The 12690-nt window shown below is 50.4% G+C and overlaps 1 protein-coding gene across 1 annotated transcript; it reads right to left on the bottom strand.

The window, feature by feature from the left end:
* Positions 1-2083: 2083 nt before the first annotated feature.
* On the bottom strand, positions 2084-5829 carry Nanog (Nanog homeobox). The gene is made up of 5 exons (XM_090325190.1): positions 5691-5829; positions 4225-4466; positions 3827-3910; positions 3347-3459; positions 2084-2141 (listed from the first exon to the last, which is right to left on the bottom strand). The coding sequence occupies exons 1-5, from the start codon at positions 5827-5829 to the stop codon at positions 2084-2086; spliced, it is 636 nt and encodes a 211-aa protein (XP_090181316.1).
* Positions 5830-12690: the final 6861 nt, after the last annotated feature.

Consider the following 12690-nt stretch of genomic DNA (forward strand, 5'->3'; position numbering starts at 1 on the left):
GGGACATAGAGAATTCGGGTTAAGGGGCCAAGGTGGGGACAGGTGGCTTTGGGGTCTGGAGCACTGATTATCACAGTTGTAATTAACACTGGAAAGATAAGGAGGATTAGGAGATTAATTCTGCCATCCTCCTATTCATCCCAATTCAGCTCTTCCCCTGGTCATATGATTTCTTCCATGGTGCTTCTATTTTGTCCAGACTTTTGTAGCCAAAAGTATTATGGTCCTCATTTCCCACAATCCCATCTGATCCTTTTAAGTTTCTCACTCAGGTCACTAGACACTCAGCACTCTTGTGGCTCCTTGCTGAGTTTTTTGGGCAGTCAGTAAATACAACGTGGATTTATTCTTCTCCCTTGGGGATCTGGCTTTTTTTTTTTGTACTCATGTTCTTGTGTTTCTTTGGTTACAATGGTTTCTTTTATTTGGAAATAAAGTAATTTACAATAGTCTCCCGCCATGGCAGATTCTTTATTAGGACATGAAAAAAATGAGTTTTTATTTTTCCAGTATGGGTTTGAGTGAGTCTGTTCTCTGCTAAGAAGAAAATCCATCCATTTGTTTTATGCAAATTGGATGCTAATTCTTGCCCCATGCCTTTGCCTACTGAATAAACTGCATTGCGTTCTCTGCGTTGTCTCTCATGCTTGCTTAGCAAATGGCTCCTTCAATGGCTGTCTTTAAAATGTATGGCACTGATAGCTCAGGCCTAGAATCCCAGCTACGACTGGGATCACGGTTCAAAGTGAGATTCTCATCCCCAGCCAACCAGAAGCAGATGTGGTGCTGTGGCTCAAGTGGTAAAGCACCAGCCTTGAGTGAAAAAGCTTTTCGACAGTGCCCAGGCCCCGAGTTCAAGCCCTAGGACTAGCAAGAAAGACAAGAACAAAGGAATGAGAGAGCCAGGAGCTGGGAACGGTGGCTCACATCTGTCATCCTAGCTACTCTGGAGGCTGAGACCTGAGGATCAAGGTTCAAAGCCAGCCCAGGCACAAAAGGGTCTGAGGGTCTCCAATTAACCTCTAGAAAATGGGAAGTGGGCCTCGGCTCAAGGGTAAGGTGGTAGCCTTGAGCTGAAGAGCTCAGGGACAGTGCCTAGGCCTAGTTCAAGCCTCATGACCCACAGAAAAAACAGGCTAATGTTGGGTATAATAAAGTCATGATAGTCCAAATAAGTTAAACATTGAACAGAGTTTTTGATATCGGAATTTTTATCTTACTGTGTGACTTAAGCGTTACTACTTTTTAAATATGAAGCTTGATTTAATCTGTGCCAAATAAGATAAGGAGTGAGCTTTGCCACTGGAATTAGACATGGAGGTCGTATGGAGGATCTTATCCTGATTGTGTGTGTGTGTGTGTGCCACTTGGAAAGTACATTATTTTTCACGAATATTAAAGGAGCCAAGTTAGAACATGGGAAGTCCCCCTAAATATTTTACTTTAATTTTGGCCATTCCTGGGCTTGAGCTCAGGGCCTGAGCACTGTCCTTGGGTTTTTCTCAAGGCTAGAGCTCTACCACTTGAGCCACAGCACCACTTCTGGCTTTCTCTGTGTATGTGGTCCGGAGGAATTGAACCCGGGTCTTCAAACATGCTAGGCAAGCACTGGACCACTAGACCCCCTCCTGCCCCCCCCCCCCAAGCCTCCTTTTTAATGTTAAATTACAAGAATGGAGGACAGGACAGGGGAGTGGCTGCTTCGTCTTTAAAATGGTAAAATCCAGGAACTCTTCCTCTAGGGGACAGGAAAGATGAAAAGCAGGAGGATTCCAGCACTTGGGCCTCACAGTTCTCATACCCAGAGCTCAGGGAAAATGCCTAGGCCCTGAGTTCAAGCCCCAGGCCCAACAACAAAGCAGAGGCCCTGAGGTCAAATCTCATTACTATTACAACAGACATGGGAACCCCACTTACACACACACACACACACACACACAAGTCTGAAGGAGAAACCAGTATTTTCCAAGGCCTCCAGGGCTGGGCCCTCAGCTGAAGAGCAAAGAATTTGTGAAATCCCGGCTCTGCAGGCCTTGTTTTGGCATTTGAATAGAGGTCTTGGCGGGAGGCCCAGGGGATTGGCCTAAGCCAGGTGGTCAGGCTGGTGACATTTCCAAGCCACCCAGCGCCCCTCGGCCTGTCTGTATCCCCAGAGGGCCAAAGACACAAAAGAAGCCGCTAAGGAATCTTAAGAGGATGCCGGACTGGAGAGAACTTAGACTGCCCAGTCTCCATGCTCCCTTATTTATTGCCAGTCCTGGGCTTGAACTCAGGGCTTGAGCATTGTCCTTGGACTTTCTCAAGGCTAACGCTCTACCACTTGAGTCACAGCACCACTTCCGGCTTTTTCTATGTATGTGGTACTGAGGAATCGAACCCAGGTCTTCAGGCATGCTAGGCAAGCACTCTACCACTAGGCCACACTCTCAAGTGGTTGATTATCCAAAGATGTGGCTTTGGTCACCAACACCAGCCCTGTTGGAATTCAAAAACAAAAAGCCAAAGACTTAAGATGAAGTCAGATCTTTACTCGGCACCATAAGGTGAATGCAGAAAAGCAGAGACAATGGAGGCAAGAACAGTCTTCTTCTTCATGTGTCCCCAAACCTGCCCAAATGTCACAGCACAGAAAACCATCTCTCCATCTCCACCTCTACCGAGCCAGCCCAGTGGCGCAGGCCTGTAACCCCAGCCGAGATGGGTGTCACAGTTCCAAGCCAGCCCAGGGAGAGAAAGGCCATAGGACCAATCACATAAATGAACTAGCAAAAAGCAGCCAGAGAAGGGGTGACTCAAGGGGTAGAGCACCAGCCTTGAGCCTTACATGAGCCGGGCACGGTGGCTCACGTCTGTAATCCTAGCTACTCAGGAGGCTGAGATCTGAGGATCGAGGTTCAAAGCCAGCCTGGGCACAAAAGGACCTGAGACTCTTATCTCCAATTTAACTCTGGCAAATGGGAAGTGGGGCTGTGCTCAAAAGGTAGGGTGGTAGCTTTGAGCTGAAGAGCTCAAAGACAACGCCCAGGCCCAGAGTTCAAGTCCCACGACTGACCCTTTCCATCCCATCCCCCCTGACCCCCCAAAAAAGTGAGTATCACAACTTAATACATGAATCCTTCACAGGCCACTGGGTGGAAAATTGGCAAAATAGTTCCCGACACAATCCGTGCTCTGGGGTCGGTAACTGTAGGGATGGCTTCCTTCAGACATCCTGGAACTTTGCGGACCTCCCCCGAGAAAGTCTGTCTGGAATTGCCAAGGTTCTCCCCTTTGGGGGAATGATTGGTTCCAGCCTTGGCTGTGGCTGTTCCAGGGCTGAGGGTTCAACAAAGGGGGACCCCAGGACCGATTGTTGTTGAACATCTGGTTGTCCCAGAAAGGAAAGCTTCCTCCAGATGTGGCCGGGGCCAGGTGAGAGGTGGCCTGCTGGTCTCCGCAGTCCATGGGGTCAAAGCCCATCTGAGGAGGGAGAGAGAGAGAAGCAGAGTCTGTGGAAGACAAACCCAGGCGCTGTGGCTCACGCCTGCAGTGCCAGCTTGGGACTTGAACTCAGGGCCTGAGCACTGTCCTTGGATTTTCTCAAGGTTAGAGCTCTACCACTTGAGCCACAGCACCACTTCTGGCTTTTTCTGTGTAGGTGGTACCAAGGAATCGAACCCGGGTCTTCGTGCATGCTAAGCAAGTACTCTACCTCTAGGCCCCTGTGTGATTCTTTTATTCAGGAAAAAGCCACGAAGGGTGCATGAGTATACCAGCCAAATGAGATTGTGACACGTCGTGAGTTCAAGCCCCAACAACGAAATGAAGATGAGACATCTCCTGTTACCTCGGACACCAGGCCGCTGTCTGTTAGAAGTCTGCTCTGCAGTCGCTTATATTTCATTCTCTGGTTCTGGAACCAAGTCTTAACCTATATGGAGGAAATGGTGACAGGACTGAGAAAGCACAACGTGGATGCCGGGCACCGTGGCTCACACCTGTCATCCCAGCTACTGCAGAGGCTGAGATCTGAGGTTCGTAGTTCAAAGCCAGCCTGGGCAGGCAAGTCTCTGAGACTCTGATCTCCCATGAACCACCAGAAAACTGGAAGGAGCGCTGTGGCTCAGTGGTAGGAAACCAACTGAGTGGAAGAGCTCAGGGACAGCGCTCAGGCTGTGAGTTCAAGACCCAGGACCACCACCAACACACACACACACACACCCCACACAAAATGGCTGGCCAAACCTGTTTTGGGGAGAGGTTGAGGAGGGCAGAAAGTTCCTGCATCTGCTGCAGGCTGAGGTATTTCTGCTTCTGGAACCGGTCATGGAGGGTGTAGAGCTGCGTTTGGGAGAACACAGTTCGCTGTTTCCTGAGAGGGCGCTTGTGCAGCTGCTCCTGGCTGCCCGGGACGTTCGTGGGACTGGCAGAGGGAGAGCCAGGGGTTTGGTGGGCAAGCATCTCTATGGACGACTGAGGAGAAACTGCTGGAGGTAAGGGGAGAGAATTGACATGGTAGCCGAGCGCCTGCACGCCTGCCTGGAATCTCAGCTCCGCAGAGAGACTGAGATGTGAGGAGCGCTGGTTCAAAGCCAGCCAGGTTACTGAGTGCTAGCAAAGCCCACCAAACCAAAGAGCCACGGGCACCTGGCGTCCACACCAATTCCTATGCAGTTTGATCAGTGGATTTCTTTTTGCCAGTCCTGGGGTTTGAACTCAGGACCTGGTTCTGAGCTTTTTCACTCAAGGCTGCCTGGTGCTCTACCACTTGAACCACAGCTCTTTTTTAATCCTTTGTGCTAGTTTGTTAAGACACAAGAGTCTCCTGGACTTTCTTGCCTCCAGCTGGCTTTGAACCGAGATCCTCAGGTCTCAGCCTCCTGAGTAGCTGGGGTGACATGCGGGAGCCACGCCACCCGGCTACTTTGTCATATTTAATTTGTGACCAAGTCATTATGAAAAATTCCACAATTACGCTGAATGCTCGCTGGTGGCTCACGCCAGCCATCCCAGCTACTCAAAAGGCTGAGATCTGAGGATCTCAGTTCGAAGCCAGGCTGGGTAGGAAAGTCTGAGACTCTTATCTCCAATAAACTCCTCAGGGAAAAAAAAAAAAGGGTAGGGTGGTAGCCTTGAGCTGAAGAGTTCGGGGACACAACGTATCTAGTTATGTACAAATATATTTAATGATTTCTGGGTTCGATTCTTTGGTATCACATATATAGAAAAGCCGGAAGCGGTGCTGAGGCTCAAGTGTAGAGCTCTAGCCTTGAGAAAGCCCAAGGACAGTGTTCAGGTCCTGAGTTCAAGCCCCAGGACTGGCAATTTATATATATAAATTATATATATAAATATATACATAAATGATATAAAAAATACAAACCACACATTACATTTCAGCTGCCCAATTTGGTGCCCACAGCCCTTAAATCTGCACCCTGCTGACAACCCAAACAAGACTTTCTATTTCTAGAACGGCCTGAACTCAGGGCCTGGGCCCTGTCCTTGGGCTTTCTCAAGGCTAGAGCTCTAGCGCATTACCCCTTGAGCCACACCCCCACTTTTTTGGGTGGTGGTTGTATTTTTGCTGGTTCATTGGAGACCAGACTCTCACACACATTCCTGCCCCGGCTGGCTTTGAACCCTGATCCTCCCAACCCAGCCTCCTGAGTAGCTGGGACTACAGGCGTGAGGCACAGTACCTTTCGTACCTGTGCCAGCTGGGAAGCAGGACTCAGAGCTGGGCCTGGGAGCTTCCTCTGGGGACTGGCAGCTCCTCAGCAAACTGTCCTCGGCGTTGGCTGGTCGTCCACCACGCAAACTTTGAGCGTACTCACAACCCACACTCATGGCCGAGATTGTGCAAAGGCTTCCAAAATGGAGAGCTTCCAGGGGAAACAGCAAGAAACCAGAGCTCCAGGAAAAGTTCAGGTAAACCAAGGCAATCCCAAGACTCCACGCCTGGAGTCTGCAGCTTTATAGGAAGCTCTGACCTCCGGCCCATCCCCTCTTCAGCCTCAGCCCCACCCCAGGTGTGACCTCGCTTAATCCTGTCTGCCAGCCCAGCCACGTCTATTGAAATGCAAAAGGCTTTGGGGGAGTGCCCCAGAGCTGCTTAGAAATCCACAAATTGGGGTTCCAGAAATCTGGTGATTCATGTTAACCTCCCCAAAAATTGAAGATTCATCCATCTCTTCTCCCGCCCCCCCCCACCTCTCAATTCAAGGGTGCATCTCTAAATGTGGTTCTAGAAATATCTAGCATTTATTTTCCTTCCAGCCTATATGAAATATTTAACCTCGGGGTGGATGGATTTGAAACCTGGCCCTTGGTTGGTTTTTTTTTATGTGTGTGTGACATGAGTTCTTTCTTGCTTGGGATTTTTCAAGAAAGGCAGGAAAAGGAATTTCCTGGGGGATTGTTTTTGGGGGTTGAACGAAAGGCCACTTAACTTGAGATTTGGGACCCAATTTCAGTGCTGAACTCCAGGAAGATTTTCAAATCTGTTCTTACAGACACACGGCAGCTACTTCAATAAATCTGTTTATAAAGAACAGGGAAAACTAAACAGACTGACTCCCGCCTGTAATCCCCAGTCACTCAGCAGACTGAGATCTAGCTAAGGATCAAGGTTCAAAGCCAGCCTGGGTAGAAAAAGACTGTTAGAGAAAAAGAAAGAAAGAGGAGAGAGGGAGAGAGAGAGAGACAGCAGACAGGACACTCGGGCAGGTAGAGCTATTTGAAAAAGGGATGAAGGGTGTGGAGTTTTGTGGAAAGGGCCTTGGGTGGGGGGGAAGACGGGATGGAATTTTTAAAAGGTGGAACAACTCCAAAGAGATCCCCCCCCCCAAAAAAACCCCCCAGAAAATCTAGGGGCTGGAAGGGGGGAATTCGCATTGTATTCATACACTGTTTTGTAGGGCCACTGCTTGAGTTCAAAGACAATCATTCCCCGCCTTCCTGTAATCTCAGGGACTCAGGAGGCTAAGATCTGAGGTTTACAGTTCAAAGCCAGTCCAGGCAGGAAAGTTTGATCTCCAATGAACCAGCAGAAAAAAAAAAAAAAAGAAGCTAAAGTGGCACAAGTGGTAAAGCACCAACCTGTGTGAAAAAACTCAGGGACAGTGCCCAGGCTGTGAGTTCAAGTCCCAGGACACATTTTTTTTCTTCTTCTTCTTAGGTTACTCTGTCCTGGTGGTTTTTGTGCTTATGTTCAAGTCTTTCAGATTCTTCCTCATGCTCTGGATAAATTTTTAAAAGGTGGAACTAACCTGTTTGAGTTTCCAAACAATCTATAAGTATTCATATAGATGCATATTTATTAATTTACTTGTGGAGCTTGAACTCAGGGCCTGGGCGCTGGCCCTGAGCTTTTGCTCCAGACTGGTGCTCTACCCCTTGAGCCAAGGCTTCACTTGTGGTTTTCTGGTTCATTGGAGATCAGACTCTCGGGGACTTAACCAGGCATGGTGGCTCACACCTGTCATCCTAGCTTCTCAGGAGGCTGAGATCTCAGGATCAAGGTTCAAAGCCAGCCCGGGCACAAAAGGACCTGAGACTCTTATCTCCAATTAACCTCTAAAAAAAGGGAAGTGGGGCTTGGCTCAAGGGTAGGGCGATACCTGGAGCTGAAGAGCTAAGGGACAACACCCAGGCCAAGTTCAAGCCCTGTGACCCCCCCCACACACAAAAAAAAGCCTCATGGACTTTTCTACCTGGACTGGCTTTGAACCTGGAGCTTCAGATCTCAGCCTCCAGAGTAGCTGGGATTATAGGTGTGAGTTACTGTGCCTGACTCAACCTCTTTTTTTTTTTTTTTTGCCAGTCCTGGGCTTGAGCTCAGGGCCTGAGCACTGTCCTTGGGTTTTCTCAAGGCTAGAGCTCTACCACTTGAGCCTCAGCACCACTTCTGGCTTTTTTCTATATATGTGCTACTGAGGAATCGAACCCGGGTCTTTGTGCATGCTAGGCAAGCACTCTACTACTAGGCCAAACCCCCGGCCCTCAACTTATTTTTAAAAAATAACTTTTGGGGTCCTGAGATTGAAATTTAGGGGTTCATAAGTGCGCCAGGCAAGTGCTCTGACATTAAACTACAGCCCCAACCCTCTAATTGTCTTTGTTTTCTTCTGACTAGATTTTTTTTTCTGGTCTGTCATAGGACTTGAACTCAGGGCTTGGGCACTGCCCCTGAGCAGTTCAGCTCAAGGCTGGTGTTCTACCACTTGAGCCACAGCTCCACTTACAGTTTTCTGATGGTTCATTGAAGATAAGAGTCTCCTGGACTTTCCTGCTCAGGCTGGCTTTGAACCTCCATCCTCAGATCTCTGCCTCCTGAGTAGCTGGGGCCTATTTACGAGATTACTTTAAATCTCTTTCTATCTTGCACAGAATATGGTTTAGCATCCATCTTTCTGTTTATATCTCATCGATCTAGTCTATAGCTAGCTATCATTTATTCCTGTTATCTATCTGTCTATCTAGCTATCTATCGATCCTCTATCTATCTAGTTATCTGTCTATCTAGATCTATTTTTTTTTGTTTTGTTTTGTTTTTTTTGCCAGTCCTGGACTTGAACTCAGGGCCTGAGCACTGTCCTTGGGTTTTCTCAAGGCTAGAGCTCTACCACTTGAGCCACAGCACCATTTCTGGCTTTTTTTTTCTATGTATGTGGTATGGAGGAATTGAACCGGGTCTTCGTGTATGCTAGGCAAGTACTCTACCACTAGGCCAAACTCCCGGCTCCTCAAGATATCTGTTTATCTAATTCTTCTTTTTTTTTGGTCTCTCCTAAGACTTGAACTCAGGGCCTGGGCACTGTCCCAGAGCTCTTTTGCTCAAAGCTGGCACTCTACCACTTGAGACGCAGCTCCACTGTGGTTGTTTCTTTGGAGATAAGAATTCCCAAGACTTTCCCCACTGGCCTTCATTCAACCATGGTCCTCAGATCTCAGCGTCCTGCATAGATGGGACAAGAAGGCAGCAGGTACTAAATTCCCTGAGTACAAAGCTAAGGAAAGGACAATTCTCCCCTGAAGCAGTAGGAATGCCCCCCGCCAGGGCAATAGAAGTGTAAATCTCTTGGCCTGGAGTTCCCGTAGACTCACAAATGGAGAGCTCTGGGGTTGAGCACAGCTCTCTGCCTTTGAAGAATTTCAGATTCTTGGTGGACTCCAGTGGTTTGCACCTGTCACCCCCGCCACTCAGAACACTGAGATCTGAGACTCACACTTCAAAGCCAGCCTGGCCAGGAAAGAGTCTGTGACTCTCATCAACTGCCAAAAAGCCAGCTGGGTGGCTGTGGCTCAAGTGGTAGAGCACCAATCTTGAGGAAAACAAACAAACAAACAACTCGCTCACGCAAGTAATCCTAGCTACTCAGAAGGCTGAGGATCTGAGGATCAAGGTTCAAAGCAAGCTGGGCACAAAAGGAACTGAGACTCTTATCTCCAATTAACCTCTAGAAAAAGGGAAGTGGGGCTTGGCTCAAAGGTAGGGCGGTAGCCTGGAGCTGTAGAGCTCAGGGACGGCACCTGGGTCTAGTTTCAGCCCCATGACCGATCAAAAAAAAAAAGCTCTTTGTGTGTGTGTGTGTGTGTGTGTGGATCTGAGCTACCCCAAAATTCCTGTTTACCTTACCAGACTAACCACCTAGCCCGGGGTAGGTGTGGGGTGGGGGGTAAGAGAGTTGCTTGTGCTAAGTTAAAATGATTACTTTCTTCTGAGATCACAAGAGGCTGCAGAGTGGAGGCCAGAGGATGGAGGCCCAAGGGTGAGAGAGGATCCAGGAGGCAGGCCCACTGGGGATTACCAGGAAAATATAGGATATGATTGGCTGACAGAGGCTCTGCCTCCCTGACTTCTTAGTATTCCAGTAAAAGGAAAAATTAGGACAGAGATCTCCTGCCCTATAGGAAGGATGGTGAGGATGGTGAGGACGATATTGGTAAGAAGATGCTTGTATAGAGGGGACTAAAGGGAAAAAAATCTATGGGCCAGGAGTTCGGTCTAGTAGTAGAGTGCTTGCCTAGCAAGCATGAAGTCCTGGGTTCGATTCCCCTGTACCACATATACACAAAAAGCTGTGTGGTACTGTGGCTCAAGTGGTAGAGCTCCAACCTTGAGAAAGCCCAAAGACAGTGCTCAGGCCCTGAGTTCAAACCCCAGGACTGGCCCCCTCCCCCCCCAAAAAAAAAGAGGGCAGGGAACCTAACAATCTCTTTAAAAATTAAATGTTCAATAACTACTTTGTTGTTGTCGTTGTTAGTCCTGGGACTTGAACCCAGGCGGGAGTACTGCCCCTGAGCTCCTGGGCTCAAGGCTGGCGCTCTGCTCTACCACTTGGAGACACAGCACCAATTGTGGTTTTCTGGTGGTTCCTTGGAGATAAAGAGCCTCAAGGACTTTCTTCCCTCCAGGCTGGCTTTGAACTGCAACCCTCAGATCTCAGCTTCCTGAATAGCAGGGATTACAGGCAGGATTCCCGGCCAGGTGGACAGAGCCAACCCCGGATGCGGGAGAAGCTTGGAGGTGAGAGGGGCCTTTCATTCAATTTGCGGATTCCTAGCTGCAGGTGGGCTGGGCGGGGCAGGCTCTCAGCCCTGCAGGTGTCACAGTGTCCCAGCTCTTGCTGAGAATGCAGTCCTGCCCTTCTCCCTAGAAGGGCCCGATGGCCTGCCTGGCTCTGTCCGATCATCTCTGTGGAGGGAAAATCTCAGGGTCTCCCCTTAGGTGGCTATTTCTCCAGGAAGCTGAAGTTCACCCAAGCATGTGGGTTTTGCCTTGAAAAGCTTGAGTCCAGCTGCAGCTGCTGGCTCCACCATGAAGACACCCCGAAATCCAGCTCTGAAGATGGGGCTCACCAAATGGAGAGACCCCCCCACAACAAAAGCACAATGGAAACTGCAACCAACCTCAGGCAGGACCAAATCCACGACCTAGGGCGCCTGGCACCTCGTGTCCCCAAGGAGGGGACACTGGGGTGGTGACAGGACGCGGTGGAGCAGACCTGTCACCTGGCCACTCACCAGACTGAGACCTGAGGATCGCAGTTCAAAGCCAGCCTGAATGCAAAACTCCCTGAGACTCTGACCATCCATGAGTCCTCAGAAAAAGCAGACAGTGGTCCTGGCTCAAGTGGTGGGGCACCAGCCTGGAGCACAAGGGACAGCGCCCAGGCTTGGAGTTCAAGATCTGGGATGAAAAAGAAAAAAAGAGGGAAGAGAAGGAAGGCTGGAAGGAAGAGGAGGCAGGGGGGAAGAGAAGAGGGAGAGAAGGAGGAGGGGTGGGGGAAATGGGGACATGAGAAGGGGCGTCCCTGTGTGAGAAGTAATGCACCTGTATCTGGGGATTGTACCTGTAACCCCTCCATATGGTCCCCCCCAAAATAAAATTAAATCTAAAAGAGAAGGGATGAATACTTGTGTATTAAACACGTCATTTGAAATATGATGAAAACATCAATGCTAATAAATTATTTAATTACAAAAAAAGGGAGAGGAGGGGGAGGAGAGAGGGAGGCATGAGTGAATGAATGAATGAAGAATGAATGAATCTGAGCTAAGGACCCTGAACACCCTGCCCCCGGCCCTGTGCTCGTCCTCCGAGGTTAAATCAGGAGATTGGGCGCAGTGTGGGGAACAGCACTCATTTATTGAGGGTTCATTGACAGCCATCAGGAAGAGGGAGGGGCTGGAAAGGGAGGCTCACGCTCATTGGATATACCGTGAGCCCGTCAGACGCCAGACGCAATCACAGGCGGGAACAACCGCGTGCCTCCGTCCCTCAGCCCCTGATTGGCTGGACGTTCTGGACCACATTCTCCAGGCCGCTGATTGGCTGGCCGTTCTGGCTCACGATTTCCACCCCGCTGATTGGCTGGCCGTTCTGGCTCACGTTCTCCAGGCCTCTGATTGGCTGGCCGTTCTGGCTCACGTTCTCCGGCCCTCTGATTGGCTGGCCGTTCTGGCTCGCCTTCCGTCTCGGGGTGGGGCTGCTAGGGCTGACTCCGCCTCCCTTCCTCTGATTGGCTGTGCGGTCTGGCTGACAGCGCTGGGGCCCAATCAGCTCGCCGTTGGCCGCCGGCCTCCAGGACTGCTCCACAGGGCCTAGGCCGCAGGGGCCCGCGGCGGCCCACGGGGTCCACGGGCGCTCGCCGGCGTGGCCGGGCCGGGCCTGCTCCCGCTGGAAGTAAGCGGGGCCCGGCGGACCCCCGGCTTTCCGTCCTGCGTCTGCCCCGGGCGCGGCAGCATCACTCCGCTGGCTGGATGGAGAGCATAGGAAAGGCCGTCAGTGTGCGGCTGCGAGCGAGATCCACGCGGGACCGGACACGACTCGGAGCAGGGCCTCCCGGGGTCAAGGCAGATCATTACTAACGTGCACGGCTACATGACCTAGGAGTCACTAAAACCGTCGTCCCGGAGCCCAGACAGGCAGTGACACTGAGCGGGCAGGGCGGCCCGGGCCTGTCGACCCAGCCACTCAGGAGGCTGAGATCTGGGGACCGCAGTTCAAAGCCGGCCCAGGCAGGAGAGTCCAGGGGACTCTGCTGTCCAGTGAACCTCATGGAGGAGGAGCTGGGGCTCCAGGGGTAGGTGCTGGCCTTGAGCTGAGGAGCTCGGGAACAGCGCCGGGCCCAGAGTTCAAGCCCCTCCACCAAAAAGAAGAATAAAAACAAAAAGAAGAAGAAAGAAAGGAGAAAGGAAGATCGT

This window comes from Megascapheus bottae, chromosome 37 (genome assembly GCF_031878675.1).
Source record: "Megascapheus bottae isolate mThoBot1 chromosome 37, mThoBot2.hap1, whole genome shotgun sequence".
NCBI lineage: Eukaryota > Metazoa > Chordata > Mammalia > Rodentia > Geomyidae > Megascapheus > Megascapheus bottae.

Coding starts and splice junctions, on each gene's coding strand:
- Nanog (XM_090325190.1), bottom strand. CDS start 5,829: ATGAGTGTGGGTTGTGAGTACGCTCAAAGTTTGCGTGGTGGACGACCA. Junction 4,467..5,690: donor CTGCTTCCCAGCTGGCACAG/GTACGAAAGGTA, acceptor CCTTACCTCCAG/CAGTTTCTCCTCAGTCGTCC. Junction 3,911..4,224: donor TCAACCTCTCCCCAAAACAG/GTTTGGCCAGCC, acceptor TCCTCCATATAG/GTTAAGACTTGGTTCCAGAA.